The sequence below is a fragment of the Brachyistius frenatus genome, unplaced genomic scaffold, assembly GCF_029030835.1.
Source record: "Brachyistius frenatus isolate BFR_SWC_R1_liver_20210118 unplaced genomic scaffold, ASM2903083v1 Contig_27, whole genome shotgun sequence".
NCBI classification, from domain to species: domain Eukaryota; kingdom Metazoa; phylum Chordata; class Actinopteri; family Embiotocidae; genus Brachyistius; species Brachyistius frenatus.
In genome coordinates this window covers 3,248,584-3,265,584 of record NW_027210626.1, presented here as the reverse complement: position 1 = coordinate 3,265,584, position 17,001 = coordinate 3,248,584, and the positions used below count along the sequence as shown (strand labels likewise).

The window sequence follows — 17,001 nt, the reverse complement described above, 5'->3', positions numbered from 1 at the left end:
GGTCGGATTTGAATAAATATTTGTGGACGGTGGAGTTATAGGTTGCAATGAGCCAAAGATTTGTCACAATGCAAACTGTCTCCTTGGAAGATAGGTGGTGCAGTGGTTAGTACTGTTGCTTCTCAACTAAAAGGTTCGGGGTTTGGGGACCCTCTTTGTCATGACTTTAAAAAAAAAAATCATACATCATATCGTCCAAATTATGAAAACAAAGTCATACTACAGCAAAATGTGACTCGTTTTTGGGTTCCTTTTTGGCCACCACGCCACGGGCATGCCGATGGATGAAAACAAATCCTTTTGATAACTTTTCATCTCAAACATGTTAAGAGGGCTCTGGCTAAATTTCAAGTTGAGTTGAGGTCAGGAGACTTTCTTGTTCATCGAGGTGTGATAAACATGTCCCCCCGCCCCCCTCTCGCTCTCTGACAGCGGCAGCAGCAACAGGTGTGGCGCGGCCGTGATGTTTGTCCCTGCCCGGACGCCGTCGCAGAGTTTCCTCCCAGCAGCGACAACTACACCGGAGCTGTCAGACGACTTCTGCTTTCAGTCCGCTGCACTGATTTGAACATGTTAAAATTAAAAATGTAAATTAAAAAAAAAAAAAAAGATGCCGTAGCTCGGTGTCGCTGCCTCGACGCTTACATAGTTTGATCCGAACTTCTTACACGAGTCGCAGCTTCACGAACCTCCACGAGCTCCTGTCGAGGTCCGGTCCGACACCTGGTGAGGTTAGTTAGCTTCTTCAGTAGCGGTAGCATCAAGCTAGCCAACTTTCACGTTTAGCAGCCTCGCGCTCGTTTTCGTCGGTGACACGCGTCCTTCAAAGCTTCATTCCCGCAAAGACCCGCGATTAAAGGTGCTGACGAAAAGATACGAAGCAAGAAAGTGGCAATTATTTCTGTTTTCACTTGTTGACAACGTTATCGATTAGTGTGAATGTAATTAGCTTCACGTGCTGAATGTTTACGTGCTGTATGTTTACGTGCTGTATGTTTACATGCTGAATGTTTACATGCTGAATGTTTACGTGCTGAGTGTTTACGTGCTGAGTGTTTACGTGCTGAATGTTTACGTGCTGTATGTTTACGTGCTGAATGTTTACGTGCTGAATGTTTACGTGCTGTATGTTTACGTGCTGTATGTTTACGTGTTGTATGTTTACGTGCTGAATGTTTACATGCTGAATGTTTACATGCTGAATGTTTACGTGCTGTATGTTTACGTGTTGTATGTTTACGTGCTGAATGTTTACATGCTGAATGTTTACGTGCTGTATGTTTACGTGTTGTATGTTTACGTGCTGAATGTTTACATGCTGAATGTTTACGTGCTGAATGTTTACGTGTTGAATGTTTACGTGCTGTATGTTTACGTGTTGTATGTTTACGTGCTGAATGTTTACATGCTGAATGTTTACATGCTGAATGTTTACGTGCTGAATGTTTACGTGTTGTATGTTTACGTGCTGAATGTTTACATGCTGAATGTTTACATGCTGAATGTTTACGTGCTGAATGTTTACGTGCTGAATGTTTACGTGCTGTATGTTTACATGCTGAATGTTTACATGCTGAATGTTTACGTGCTGAATGTTTACGTGCTGAATGTTTACGTGCTGAATGTTTACGTGTTGTATGTTTACGTGTTGTATGTTTACATGCTGAATGTTTACGTGCTGAATGTTTACGTGTTGTATGTTTACGTGCTGTATGTTTACATGCTGAATGTTTACGTGCTGAATGTTTACGTGCTGAATGTTTACGTGCTGTATGTTTACATGCTGAATGTTTACGTGCTGAATGTTTACGTGCTGAATGTTTACATGCTGAATGTTTACATGCTGAATGTTTACATGCTGAATGTTTACATGTTGAATGTTTACATGCTGAATGTTTACGTGCTGAATGTTTACATGCTGAATGTTTACGTGCTGTATGTTTACGTGCTGAATGTTTACATGCTGAATGTTTACGTGCTGAATGTTTACGTGCTGTATGTTTACGTGTTGTATGTTTACGTGCTGAATGTTTACGTGCTGTATATTTACGTGCTGAGTGTTTACGTGTTGTATGTTTACGTGCTGAGTGTTTACGTGTTGTATGTTTACGTGCTGAGTGTTTACGTGCTGTGTGTTTACGTGTTAAATGTTTACGTGCTGTATGTTTATGTGCTGAATGTTTACGTGTTAAATGTTTACGTGCTGTATGTTTACGTGCTGTATGTTTACGTGCTGAATGTTTACGTGCTGAATGTATATATGGCTCTTGGTTGGTTGAATGTAAAGCTTGTAAGGAGGTTATTATCACCAGTGGCAGGAAGTAAGTACACTTACTCAAATAGTGTGTACTTTTTGAAGTCTTGAGTATTTCCTTTTGCTGCTACTTTATATTTCCATTACATTTCGGGGGGATATTGCTCTTACTACTCCACTACATTTATCTAGTAGCTTTAGTTCATACAGTTGTTGACAGCTCCACCAAATAGTGATTTGTCCCTCTAAACTTCTCGCATTGTTTCAGTTAAAAAACACAACGTTTAAGTGATTCACTATTTCACCAAAAATCAAAGATGAGAGAAAAGTACATCTGAAAACAGATTTGTGGGACAGAAGTTAGCTTTTTTCTTCTTTCCTCTCCTGTTAATCAGCCGATGCTCCCTCATATTTGTCTGCTGTCTCTGTAACATGCTGCTTACACGCTGATGCTTCCGTATGTAATCGAATAATATCATATTTTATAATATATCAGTCGGAGGGACTAAACTAGTACTTTTGCTGAAATACTTGAACTACATTTTGATGCTCATAATTGTGTACTTAAGTATGATTTTTCATGCAGGACCTTTACTTATAATGGACTATATCTACTCTGGAAAACGATTGTTTTGTTATCTATGTCCTCAGTGTTTTCAGTAGCCTATACATTAAGCAAATAAAGATAAAATCACATCCTTTACAGTATGTTATAGGCCATCATCATATTAAACTGGCATTTAATAAGACCACAGTGGAGAATACTTAGAATATTATTATAATTTTTATATTCTGTACTGTCTGGTCTTATCTGCATTAATACTAAATATTCACTGTGATGGAATTTAATGTTGAATAAATGAAACGAATGAAAATCAGTTTGATCATATGCTTCAGAAAACATCCTGCTCTGCTGTCGCCTATTTGCATATATATATATATATACACCTGCAAGCACAAACTGACATGAAAACTTCAGTCCTTATTGTACTTGTCAGACATAATGTCAAATCAGTTAATAAAATGATAAATAAAATATAAAATTAAAATCTGTGTTGTTTTGGGAAACAGGTGTTCAACAAATAACAAGCGCCTGGAGACAGATGAAGCAAAGAGGCATCGAACCAGGACGGAGGATTCACTGTGTTCCTGTAGTCTGAACAAATGTTTATAAAGGTGCCTTCAGTGTGCTGCAGAATGGAGAGCCTGAAGTGATGGATAATCCAGAAGAAAGGTAAACACATGCAAACACACAGACACACTTTTGATTTTGTATTGATAATATCCAGCAACATGTTTCCACTGGAAACAAGTCAAGTATATAAGGAAGATACCGCTGACATTGTGCTTCTCTTAGCTGGAGCTCCAAAGTACATATGAGATTCAAACAACTGGTAATGTCTTTTGAGCTGTCACTTTAGCTTTTATTTTGCAACTGTCATACCATCAATACAGTACAATGTGCTTAACAATGAACAATATTTGTCTAATAATGTTTTTGTTTTTTTCTGTCTCTGTTTAAAAAAACAAAACAGCGTCAGCCTCAAAAAGCCAGAATCAGTCAGACCGACTGAGAAAGTTAAAATGAATATTGACGTTTTGGAGTTTTCCGCTTTAAATGCAATATGATTGTTGGATGATTTTTGCTAACCGGTTTCACAAGAAGTAGATCAATGTCCGTGATAGACTATTGAATCGCCCTGCAGCAAATCAAACCCCGTCAGAAGACTTTCTGGCCGGTGTTGTGCCTCTTCGGCTCTGCAGCGTGTTTGTGTGCTTTGTGGCTGTTCAGTCAATTACAGACTTCTTCTCCACACTTGAAATGTCGCTGCATGTGAAGGCCCGCAGAAGCTCAACAAACAATTACTTGTTGATGGATGGATGAATGAGATTTCAATCACTAAACCACAACTAATCTCCACATTCGAGTGTCTGGTTGTTTCTGCGCCTCGCTGGTGGTTTCCGGGCTCAGAATCTGGTGCCGGTCTTCCGCTTGATTTAGGTTTAGACAGACGTGTCGAGGCTAAGAGCAGATCACATTTCAAATCGAGGCTTGATTCTAGCTTATAATTGTTTAAATGTGTATCTGTAGCCCTGCAGATGAGCAGGCCGTCACACCTGCAGAGCGAGGACTTCTCTACACCTGGCATTCAGTGGGCCCCAGCAAGCAGGTCTGTCCAGAGAGAGTTCTGCTGTCCAGGCCGGTCCTGCAGGTCTCCCTGGGAGAGCACCATGGCCTCCTGCTGGCACAGGGTGAGTGTGTGTTTATAGTAAAGGAGTCGGGCTGGGAGACACTTTAGTCTGTCACTTAATGGCTCACATAAGAATATTGTGATGTATTGAGAAATTGTGTTTCATTGTTTTAATTCTATAATACTAGTTTAATCTTTCCATAAATCGGCATTAGAACTTGAATTGGGTAAATCTTTTCACATTTTGGTCTACTAAATTCGTATAACTAATTATGAATTGTAGGGTTTTTAATAGGTGATGTTGAAGTGTTAAATTGTGTAAAGTGCACATGTTTACCATTGTAAGTTGTCCGTATGTCCTTATCTGTATTTGAAAGGGCAACTTTCTTTCTGTTTCTGTGTGGACCCAAACTGAACTGTGGCGCCTGTCTGCTGTAGTTATTCTTTAACTCCTCAACAGTGAAGAACAACTACTCAGTTACTGCTGTCTTCCAGGTGGTCAGGTGTATTCATTTGGAGAGCTTTTATGGAGGGAAGTGAGCATCCCGGCGTCTGCTCCGCTGCTGGAGGCCTCTCTGCTGGGGATGACGGTGGTCCGTGTGGCTGCTGGCGGCTTCCACTGCGGAGCACTGAGCGAGCAGGGCAACGTCTACATGTGGGGGGAGAATACCGCAGGGCAGTGCGGGCTTACCGAGAGGGGCACGGTCACAAATATCCCAGGTTTGTTAACACCTTTCTTAAGTTTGTTTTGACCTCTTTCAGTATTGTGTTCTTTCCCCAGTGTATTTGTCCCTCCCACCCACTGCTTGCCCTCCTTACTTCTGTCTTCTCTCAGTGCCTCAATCCATTATATATTTTTCCTGCTTCCCTTTTTTTCTTCTTTTTCTCTCAGTTTCTCACTTTCATTTGTCAAACATTCTTCTCCTCCTTCCTCCATCGCTTTTATCCATTGTTGGGAAATGATCATTTTCTGTGGACACTTCCTCGTTTTGTTTTTGCAGCATGTCATTCTGTTGAATTTGACTTTCTTTTATTAAATCAAAGATTTGTGACTTGATTACATTGTGAGGAAATCTGTTTCCTGTTGAAACATTGCTGTTAGCAGATGCAATTATAGAGGTTGCAGGAATAATAGGAGTCATTTAATCAGATTAAAAGAGTTAGAATAATGCTTACATTTTAATAAAGCTGTTGATTGCCCTGTTCCAGTCCCAGAGCCCTACCCAGTCAGCATGGTGGACAGTGAGGTCGTTCCTCCAGTGGCGGTTCGGGTCATGGACCTTGCCTGTGGACGGGAGCACAGCCTGGCTCTGTCAGCCCAGAACGAGCTGTGGGCGTGGGGCAGTGGTTGCCAACTTGGCCTGGTCACCAGCACGTTCCCTGTGTGGAAACCACAGAAGGTAATTTTGCATTTCGTCGTAGATATAAGCAAAAAGACGGAAAACCCCTGCTTATAGTTTATATTCTGAAGCCCTCGATAGGTCGCACATTTTTTGGTTTCTTGGCAATGGGTGTTGTGTTTCCTTGTGGCCTCAGAACTTCATTTCTTTAGAATACCTAAATAATTTTTGTTCATGTGTTAATAAATCCTTTTTACAGCTTATTTTATTTTTCAACTAATGAGAGGGAAAATAAGTCCATATCTATGATGATGAAACACTTCAGTGTGAATATATGCACAAATGAACAATGTCAAATTTGACATTTTTATAGTATTTGAGTATTTGTATTATATTTTAATTCAATTTATCACTTTTGTATTGTTTTTTGTAATCTGTGTTCCAGGTGGAACACTTGGCAGGCAGACACGTGATTCAGGTAAATTCTCAGACATCTTCATTACCACATTAAAACTACAAGACAATTCTGTTCTCCTTGCAGTGTTACCAGCTCTGTTTATTTCCTATAGGTGGCGTGTGGCGCGTATCACAGCCTGGCCCTTGTTCGCAGTTTACCTCCTCAGGACTGTAGTACCCAAAATACCGTGAAGAAAAGTGAGCGAGGTCAGTCGCCTCACTACTCGGCTACAGAGAGGGAGGAGCAGGTTGCAGTTGATGATGCTCACTACTGTCCGCTGGGGGTGGAGCTGACTGAAGCCATGAAAGGCGAGGTGAATACAATCTCACAAGAAGAAATGGAAGAAGTCATTCAAAAAATGGATACAGAGAATATAGAAAATTGTGTGATAATTGTCACTACACATTTGACCAATAAACCGAAACATTATGACCGCCGTAACCAATACTGTTGATTATGTCACGACAATATCACACGTCAAAGTCTGCGATATATTAGAAGTTAAGTGAAAAAGAGGTTCTTGTAGTCATTGTGTTGAACGCTGGAGAAATGGGCACAGGTGAGGACCTGAAACTGACTGATGAGCGGCAAATCTTCAGGGCCAGAAAACTGTATTGGAGCATCTCCAAAACAGCAAAGCTCGTGGGGCCCTCCTGGTCACCAGGGGTGAGAGTAATAAGAGGGACAACCCATGAACTGATAACAGGGTTTGTAGGGATGTATTGGTCTGATCTACAGTGACTCCAGCTTGTAACTTACTCGACTTAAGTGGTCAGATGTTCATGTCGTAGTGACAGATGTCATCGGGCGTCTGGGAGTCTGAGCTGCTACGGCAACATGCAAATGACCAGCACCATATTAGGCAGGGGTGATCGAAATGTTTGGTTCATCAGTGTATATCCAACCTCAGCTTCCTTTTGTAACCAGAACGATATAAAAATATAACATCTGTGTAAAAATGTTTCAGGGTGATTTTTTTTAAACCTGTCTTTTCTATGATCTGGTGCCACAGCGGTCAGCTGCTTCTGCACTGTTTGACGCCACTCTCTGGTTTGCATTCCCAGACTTCTCCCAGAAGACGAGGCCCCAGACAAAGGCTCCATCCTGCCAAGCTCGAGCCAGAGGGGAGCACTTACCCTTTAACCCAGGCCGACGGCAGCCCTAGAGCCCTGCCGTTTTCAGGCTGGAAGGCCAACAAGAAGTCAGCGTACCCGGATGAGCTGGAGCTTCAGAGCCTGCTAGAGAAACTCTCTGGACAGTCGTTAGAGACGCAACACGCCACAGGGACGGGAGATACCGACTCACTGAGCAGCCACACTTCAGGTTGGTGATATTTACTCCTCCCTTTGTTTTCAAGTTTGTGTTCTTGTCCTTTAATGTATTTATTCTTTTTCTGTTGTTTATTTGCTAATAGCTGTTTGTGCCTTGTGGATTTGGTTGTTTATTGTTTGTTCCAGTGTGTGTTTGCAGTTTTGATTCTTCCTACAGTCGTTCCTTTTTTTGTTAGTTTGTTTACTTTGTTCTTTGTAGACTCAGTATCTGTTTTCTTTTACCTTCGATCTTTTCTTCCTCCATTGTTGTAATCCAGATGACAGCTGTGTTTCCTCAACTCCCTCCACCGATCCCTTGACATCCAGTTACAAAGACGACTCAACTATTAGGAGACAAACTAACAGGTAAGACTTAACTTTAAGCACTTTTTTTGGTCAAAAATTTGGGGAAGTGCATTTAATCTGTGTTTCAATAATTTAATGTTGAGAACGTGTGGATCAAAACTATTTATAGTTTTACCTATATGTATGTATTTTATTCAACCTCTTTGTTTAATCATTGTGGGGATAATCAAAAGTCAAGCTTAACTTAAAAAAAATGTTGTCTACCAATGCAGATACACACTGTGAAAACAAGCAAGGTTATTCTGCAGTATCCACATACCAAGGTGATTCTCGCCTTCATCAGTGCGTTAGCAGTTTAAACTTTGAACTTTTTTCCTACAGTAACAGTGGAGGGTCTGGGCCATACTCCTCTTCCCCGGTGTGTTTGGAAGAAGTCCGGCTTTGTCTGGAGAAGGAGAAGCAGGCACTACAGGGGCAGAAGAGCTCCAGTCTCACAAATATACACCAGAAGGGGAAAACGGCAGCAAGCAGGAGACGCTCACTTCCTGGAACACCCACCCATGGTAGGAATGATTGGGTGTGAACGGCTTGACTGCCCTTTTGGGAACTGAGCTTATTTAGTCTCTTGCCAAGAGTTAGATGAGAGGAATGATACACTGAGCCCGAAATATGGAGCCGGGAAACTGTTAGCATGGTTTATTATCAAGTCTAGATGAGGCTGCTCATAAGTAAATAGTTTGAGCAGTTAACTCCCTGTCAAATCACAGCTTGTTGTTTTTACATTTACATTTGTAGTGGAAAAAAAAAAACCAGGTATAATATGTCAATTAGTGTGGTATTCAACCTTTCCTTAACTTTAGAGGAGCTAGTAGGAAGGTTTCTCTATCACATCAGTATTCATATAAGGCTCCACCACAGACTGTACAAATGCACTTTTTGTACATTATCTGGCACCAACGGTACTTGACATTATCAGCAGGATCACTGAAATGTCTGAACAAGGAAGAAAAAGTATTAATGTAATCTACAACAGAAAGATACAATGCAGTTTCTGCCTGTGTTTGTGTTTCACTCTTAACACGCTAAACATTTATGGATTCCTCAAACCCTGTTCAAATAAACTGTTTGATACATCAAGATAACAACATGCTCATATTATGATTCCGGTTATGTTGATATAACAGTATTTTATTACATGTATTTATACATTAGAAGTCCTCTTCTCATTACTCAGTTAACCATTTAAAGTCTCCTCACTTATTATATCCACACAAGAATCTATGTAATACATCGATAGTGCTACAAAAGACAGACAGCGAGGCAGACATTGGGCAGAGTTTGACATTCAGGGGAGGAAACGCACCCAAACGAACTTCTCCTTTTCAGATTTTCCAGAAATCATCAGTCAACACAGATCTGGAAACTCCTCCATCCCATAGACTTTTCAGTATTTGCATAGAAATCAGTTTGTATTCGTTAAATGCTTATTTATTTGTGTTTTCCCCTATAGTGTAGTAATTAATTTAGGCTGGTGAGAACACTGTAGTGTCAAATCTGATGCAGTTTGTTTGCAGAGAGAACTCAACACGTTCCAGAGTGATGTTACACGTGTGAATATGTTTTGTTTCAATCTGGACAGATGCTCCAATATAACCAGCATGTGAGGGTTCTGTTATTTGAAATAACACTTTTACCTGGTCTTCAGTTTCATGTTGTGTGTTTTTCGTCCAGGGTCTCCTCGGAGACGGCGACCTTGTGCCTGCAGGCCGTCCTCGGCTGGTCGTGTTCAGGCAGCGGCTCCAGAGGAGGAAGGGGACGGACTGCCGTCTCTGGAGACAGAGGTGTGGAGCTGGGGCCGCGGATCGGAGGGGCAGCTTGGTCATGGAGACCAGCTTGCCAGGTCTGGACACACATACACACTTATAATATTTTCCGCTTGTATAAATACATTCTCACACACTCAAAAATAACACTATATAAAAAAACTACTCTCTTGTTACTCTCTTGCAAATCCTGTAACTTATTTGGGAGTTAAAATTTCCACTGCCTCCAAATTGAAATGTGATGTCATTATGGTCATGCTATGCACATTGAATGAATCACTCAATAAAGGATATTAAATAGGTTTTAAATGTAGTAAGTAAATTGTATTTTTATACTTGTGAATGCCCTTTGGCTAAACGCTCCTCATTTTAACATGTTGATAATCCCGATGTATTATTACATTGTTAAAACATTTGAAAACCTGTTCATAGGTAGTGTAAGGATGTGGAAATAGGATTGCTTTGTGGTCTTATCTCAGTGTGCTTGCAATGTCTTGAGTTCACTTGATACAGTACAGGACATGAACTGCTAACTGACAGTGTAGCACAGCAGTAGACAAACAGGTTACAGTCAAATTTCTGTTACAAGAGACTTGTACCCATATTAAGTATTTTAGGAGTTTATTTGTGATAAAAAAAAATACTCGCATAAATGATATGAAATGTACTTTTATGTGCAAAATCACAAGACAGAAATTATACCCACAAGACTTAACTGCTTGTGTGTGTGTGTGTGTGTGTCTCTCTCTCTCTCTCTCTCTCTCTCTCTCTCTCTCTCTCTCTCTCTCTCTCTCCAGACTCCAGCCTTTGTGTATCAAGTCTTTAACAGGCGAAGAAGTGATCAAAGTTGCTGCAGGGTCGCATCATTCACTGGCTCTCACTGCTCAGTGCCAGGTAAGAAACCCACCGCACACACACACACACTCTGCTACAATGTGAGGACTCTGTTTTCATTATCCCATTACCATCACAACAACTGAATCTAACCTCAGCCTGAACTTGCGTCTTTGCCTTTAGTTTAAAATCACATTTCATAAGATGCTTTGAAGAGGTGACAACCAACTAAAATTCAAATTGGTCTTTACAGACATAGAAGTGCACGAGCAATAATGTGAGTACACATACACCGACTGTTCTTGTGTTGCAGGTGTACTCATGGGGAAGCAACATGTGTGGACAGCTTGGTCACGTCAACAGTCCCATCACTGTGCCTCAGCAGTTGAAGGTATCGTTATCTGTCAGTCATTCACTCTAATTCACACTTTCAGGCAGACATTTATTCATATTCTCAAATATGTATCTCTACATTCAATATCTACACACATTTTGTAATTATTTCTAATGTCAAACAATCATTCAGTTAATTTCCCAAATTCTTTATTATGAAGTTATGTATGATTGACGATACACGTGACTGTTCCAACGTCAGTGAGATGTTGATGATATCTTCTCAATAGCATACAATATAAATGTCCTAACACTTCACCGTCTTTGTCTCCTGGCGCACCGCTGTAGCTTTTTGATGATCTTCGCGTTTGGGATTTGTCGGCCGGTCAGAGCCACTCGCTCCTGCTGGCTGATGGAGACTGTGTCCAGCCGGTCCTGCTGTACTGCGGACAGCAGCAAGAGCCGATGTCAGTGCAGAGTGAGAGCTCACACCAGAGTCAAAGCTCATGCCAGCGGTCACCTACCAAGGCGGAGAGTTATACAGTCAGACCCACCCTGCTGCCGATCTGCATCGAGGTATGTAGGTCAGAAACACAACTCTGTACTGGCAGTAGGGAAGATGGTGGGTGGAGCATTTTTCTCTTTGCCCGGTTGCAGCGTATTTATTTTCTCATCTCGCTCAGAATTCAGTCTAGTTAAGGTCCAAAAAAAGTAGGCTTATGAAGTTAAATGTGTAGTAATGGCATTAATCTGACATCAGAAAACATGCACAGGCAGACATTTCCAAATGCCAAAGAGAAAAAAGCTTGAATTGTTAGAGTAGACCTAACATACACAATCATATGATAAAAGGAGTTTTATCTTTTTAATATATCGTTGAAAAGTATGTTAATTTGTGTGTATATCATTTTTAAATTAGGATGTAGGTTTTGAATCCTGTTTGTGCAGAGATGCGGCTTCCATCCAACATCTCACCAATCTCCAACTGTCTGTCAAAACCTGAACATCACCGTGGTATTTCCTCTGTGTTACTGTTTGTGTTTGTAGATGGATTACATTAGCAGTGTGTGCAGTGGCGGTCATAGCTGTGCAGCGCTGGCAGACCTCAACGTCATGGGTTTTATCTCCGCTATCCACGAGCTGGCCTCCAGGGAGAGATGGTTCTACTGCTGGCTGAGCAGCGTCAAGAAGCTCCTCCTCACTCCGCTGCGTAACAGAGGTGGGACGGTCTCTACTGCCCCCGTCTTGATAACACAACAAAAAAATAAATAAATAAATGCAACAAATTATCTGTGAACTAACACAAGCGGGATCTGAAAATCATCATATATTTTGTATGTATCGTTGTCTGTGTTTGTTCTCTCATCGACAGAGAGTGTGTGTCCGGTGTTAGGTGAGCCATGCACTCACCTCTTCTTCTCTATCTGCGAGAGCTTTGTTCACCTGCACACCCTGATCGGTCGGCACGCCACGTCACTCAGCTACTTCCTGAACGATGTACAGGGCCGTGATGTCACTTCCCTTCCCTTGTTGACGCACACCGAGTATTTCCTGGATATTTTCAAAAAGTAAGGCTTTTGTGTCGGCACACAAAAACCCACACTGTGTTTTCCTTAAACTAGAAACGGAAACTACAATACATACATTCTTTTGTTTTTCTCGCAACAATAACATTTTTAGATTAAATCAACTAATGCCATTTTTAAATAGTGTTTTGGTACCCTATAGTTGTTCAACCTTTTAGAAAAGATAACTAAAGCTTAAAAGGTTTCTGTTGATGTCAGATAAAAAGGGAATAAAGGGCTGATGGAAAAACGACTTTCAACATGTTATCAGTTCGTAGAATACCTCTGGTGTGAGAAAAAGGTACACGCTTCTCTTTGAGGACTGATTAGTTCACTTAACATTATTTTACTTCATCTAGTGTATGAATCAAAGGGAAAATTCAGATTTTAATCTCTATTTTTGTCTGCTTTTCTAGGTATTGTTCTTCAGTTGGTGACTTCCAAGTAATGGGTGGATTCCAGTTCCTTCAGAAACTCTCACTGTAAGCTATTTTGTTTACGTGCTCAGCAGAGGATTACTGTTCGTCTCCCTTGGCCAGCAGAAAACACAGACTTCTCGTGTATTAACAAACTATAAGCCTGAAACACACAACAGACACATATTTAAATGTTGATGAAGTGCTGTTGTCTCTCTCTTCTGTCTAGCGAGTGTTTAGGCCATCAGCACACAGCACTCACTCAGCTGTGTGTATCAGACCTGTCTGTTGGTGGTGAACTGGATCTGGTTTCAATGTTGTACTGGCCTCTGGAGCTACTCCACCAGTACAGCCGACTCTTACTCAAACTGGCGGCCTGCTATGATGTGGTGAGGACAAAGCAAAACACTCTTCTCTCTGCATGCTTCTTCTCTTCTCTTTGTGCTTTTTTGATCATCTTTCTTTTTCACTTTCTCCTTCATCCTACTTATCTATACCCCATGAATAACTTCAGATACATTGGTTGTCACTGTAATGGCTAGACGTCGTCGCCCAACCCCACTCTTTTGTATGTTTAGATAAACTGTCTCTCTCCCTGTGTCTCTTACTCTCCCCAGTTGACCGTAGAGTATCAGACCCTCCATCAGGGCTGCAGGCACTATGAGACCTTGTCTTTGTCCCTGTTGAGAAGGAAGAAAGAGGCTGAAACCACCTTCCTCTTCTGGAAGACCCACTCCGGCAAAACTACTGTGAGCACAACTCTGTGTTATCTTATTAAATCCTGCAATTTTTCTGACAAAATTTTCAGAATTGTTTCATTCCCCCAAAAACGGTATGCATTAGATGGTATACTCTTCACCTAAGATCTTAAACTACAGCAGCAATTGTGCTTGTAACAATTATTTTACCAATCAGGACTTATGGCATTCCTGGCAGGGCTCTCTGTGTGCTGTCTGTTTTCAACCTGAGCTCAGTCAAAAAGAGAGCTGTTTTTTTTTTTTCCCCTGGAGAGTGTCATTCCTGTAACCCTGTTCTGCCATTATGAACAAGCGTCAGCAGTAAAATCCTCTAATTTACCAGAGAGCAGAGATAATGGTGAGAGGTAACACTGGGGTTCAAATCTGCAAGTTTTATTTGGCAGGAAGTGCAACTTCAGGGTAAAAAAACAGTACAGGGTGGTTTTGTATTTGTCATCAGTCTATTATTATTATTAAAATAACTGAAGAACAAGTAAATATGTACAAATACCACATGTCAGTGCTCAGTTGGAAATCATGTATCCCAACAAAAGGTGAGGTGCAATTGACAGCAGTGATATACAGATAAAAGTGCATTTGACCATTAAATTACATTTTATTACTCTTGGACCAAACTCTATACGCTCCTTTTCTACAGCGTTACAGCAGGTTTCAAGGTGGGAATTTGTAAAAGCAATAATTTGAACCATGTGATTTTGCAGGTTTTTAAACATGTGCTGTAAGTTATCATTTGGCCAAATTTTCCCAGTTTGTCAAATTGTAATTTGGAAATGTGCTCGTGTTTGTTCTTCAGGAGGTTCTGCGTCTCCCGCGGCGTCGTGTGGTCTGTGAAAGCGGCAACCGATCTCTGACTCTGCAGAATGCCGGGCGGTTCTCCAATCACTGGTTCATACTGTTCAATGACGCATTGGTGCACACACAGGTACACACACACATACATACACACATACAGACACAAAATGAACCGAAATAATGTCTTTTTCTGTTTGTGAGTGGTATAAACTCACGAATGACACTGCAATTTTTACATTCTTAGGTTTGTACATAAATGAGATTTGCTTGCAGCCCGGGGTAGGAGAGCTTGATGGACCCTTTTTAATAGCTTTTACAGTTCACTTATCTTACAGTGGACCTCAACACACACTGTTTGAACATTAAAAAAAAAACGACCACAGCATCTTTGTCAGTCTGGTTCACATCAGACAAACCTTCCACTGGATCTGTTTGTGCATCTCTGACTTGCTGATATTTCTTCACATTATTTTCAGATGACTTTTACATGTGTGCATTATGTCTTTCATTCACTCAGGGTGCCATTCCCTCTCAAAGCTTTGTAAGTATATCTGGCATTCGTTACCAGTTTTACACCCAACCAAGCTCTTTAGACTAAACTTGAGCTGCAGCAGCAGAGGTGCCCTCTGTTTGATGCTTCCACTCTGACGGGTTCAAATGGGGTTTTAAGGCAAATAAATGTTGAATCAGGACTTTTTATGTGTTAAAGATACTAGTCTCCCAAAACCTGATTATGTTTTTGTTCTTTGGCCATTGAGAGGTCTGGAGCTTGTTATGTATTCAAGTTTCCAGTTCTTCAGTTGTTAGGTTCACCTATCCAAGACTAAAGAATAATAACCATAATAGTAACAATACTAGTAATAAAACTGTAAGAATTGCACTCACTCGTGTTTTTTGTCCTACCCAATTATATAAATTAGGGTAAGATAAATCAGATATATTGGTCTTTGTGATATAACAAACTTTAGCATTGCAGATGTCCTGTGTTAACATTTATTTTATGCATGTTGATCTGATGGCTGATTCTTTCTGAGCTGAACTTTGGCCGTTGCCAAACTGGCTGCTCTGCTTGGATTTGGGTTTGAAGTGTTTCCGACATTAGTTAGCGGTGAAAATAGATGAGGTCATAGTTGCAGTAGCTTGTAGCCTTTAAGGACAATGGTGAATGGATGCATCTCTCACTGCTGTTTTCTATCTTTCCAATACTCCTAATCCATGAGATAACATCACTCTCCAAACAAGAAGACATTATGGTCACTGATTCGTTCATTCTTGGAGGTTGAAATATTTACTGCTGCCTTGTCCTGTGTTTCTCTCCATTGGTACTTTGGGCCTTTTTTGATATAGTGCAGTTGACTATTGTGGCTGTAACTATTTAGGTTTTGTCTTCCTTTGTGTTTGGTGTGGTGTGATAATAGAGAGCAGATAGCAGTGCAACCTGTCCTCTCCTTCTGCCTCTTCCCTTCTGTTTCTGTGGTTTAGGGTGCATGTGTTGTGAAATACAACTCTGATATGGTGTTGATTGTGCATTTTGTTTGCCTTCTTAATACACTGGTTAAGTTTGTTCAGCATAAACAGACACGTTAAACTAAACTGAAATAATTTCACTTTTTGCACGTCTTTTGTGCATCATTAATAAATCACATAGTTGTTTTAATTCTCAAAATGGGAAACTTGGTTCAAGTTCATTTTAGTTTACAGTGAAAATCGACTTGCTGTGATGTTAAACTCACTTGATATGAATCAGTCAATTGAATGTATGTTGTGGGAAATAACCATACCAAACATAACCATTCACCAGGTTTGGTTTTATTACTTTCTGGTTTAATTTAACTTACTTTGAATAATTAACTAGAAGTGATGTAAAGGTCAAAAGTTTGAGAAGGAGGTTATTGATAAATCACACTTTTGTAATACGTACAGTGACATTTAATTCATAAAAATGTTCTGATCACATGAACTCAACAAAACTGAAGTTAGAGCTACGATGCTTTGGGCAACTTCTCTAATTTACTACCGGATAGAAAACCACAGTTTGGTGTTAAGTCTATTGGTCATCTGCCTCTCTTTCTCACACACACACACACACACACACACACACAGACGTACACATGAGGATCTGGGACTCTCTGACGATAAAGGTTTCGTAATCACTGATTGAGCGATGTTACGTAATGTGAGAATTGCAGACAAATTGAGGAAACAAGCTGCTCTCTCTCTTTTTGTTGATTTGTGTCTCTGCAGTTCTCCACACATCACATCTATCCTCTGACTTGTTTGTGGGTGAAACCGGTTACTGACGACTGCAATGGACTGTGAGTCTGCTGTCTTTGAATATCAAAGCTAACATGAATAATGCAAATAAAATGTCATTAATGGGTCTGTAGAATCAGTGAGCCATCAGTCTTTATGATCATGAATAATGAACATAAGACATGGCACATACACAGATAAATACAGTTATGTAATGCTATAACCCCAACACAAATGTAAACACAGTGTGATGCCTGAAGGGATCTTTTTAAATCCTGTATCTTCAATTTACCTCTCAGAAAATCACATTATGTTATTGGCCATGGATGGAGCTGAGGTTGGTCAACAAACAATACACCTTTCATTTA

The 17,001-nt window shown here is 40.5% G+C and overlaps 1 protein-coding gene across 2 annotated transcripts in view; it reads left to right on the top strand.

The window, feature by feature from the left end:
- The first annotated feature begins 513 nt into the window (after positions 1 to 513).
- The window catches only part of als2a (alsin Rho guanine nucleotide exchange factor ALS2 a), a 29,060-nt gene continuing 12,572 nt past the window's right edge, over positions 514 to 17,001 (top strand). Inside the window, exons 1-22 of one of the 2 annotated variants that reach the window (XM_069698637.1) lie at positions 514 to 726; positions 3,326 to 3,488; positions 4,347 to 4,507; positions 4,942 to 5,166; positions 5,656 to 5,846; positions 6,232 to 6,264; positions 6,356 to 6,556; positions 7,308 to 7,566; positions 7,832 to 7,919; positions 8,241 to 8,422; positions 9,591 to 9,759; positions 10,480 to 10,576; positions 10,830 to 10,907; positions 11,198 to 11,425; positions 11,897 to 12,068; positions 12,222 to 12,417; positions 12,831 to 12,896; positions 13,060 to 13,219; positions 13,448 to 13,579; positions 14,382 to 14,510; positions 14,898 to 14,921; positions 16,625 to 16,695. In XM_069698637.1, the coding sequence (XP_069554738.1) occupies positions 3,469 to 3,488; positions 4,347 to 4,507; positions 4,942 to 5,166; positions 5,656 to 5,846; positions 6,232 to 6,264; positions 6,356 to 6,556; positions 7,308 to 7,566; positions 7,832 to 7,919; positions 8,241 to 8,422; positions 9,591 to 9,759; positions 10,480 to 10,576; positions 10,830 to 10,907; positions 11,198 to 11,425; positions 11,897 to 12,068; positions 12,222 to 12,417; positions 12,831 to 12,896; positions 13,060 to 13,219; positions 13,448 to 13,579; positions 14,382 to 14,510; positions 14,898 to 14,921; positions 16,625 to 16,695 (2,882 nt within the window). In that variant the 5' untranslated portion in view covers positions 514 to 726; positions 3,326 to 3,468. The remainder of the gene's footprint in view (positions 727 to 3,325; positions 3,489 to 4,346; positions 4,508 to 4,941; positions 5,167 to 5,655; positions 5,847 to 6,231; positions 6,265 to 6,355; positions 6,557 to 7,307; positions 7,567 to 7,831; positions 7,920 to 8,240; positions 8,423 to 9,590; positions 9,760 to 10,479; positions 10,577 to 10,829; positions 10,908 to 11,197; positions 11,426 to 11,896; positions 12,069 to 12,221; positions 12,418 to 12,830; positions 12,897 to 13,059; positions 13,220 to 13,447; positions 13,580 to 14,381; positions 14,511 to 14,897; positions 14,922 to 16,624; positions 16,696 to 17,001) is intronic. The other variant, XM_069698638.1, reaches the window with a different exon arrangement.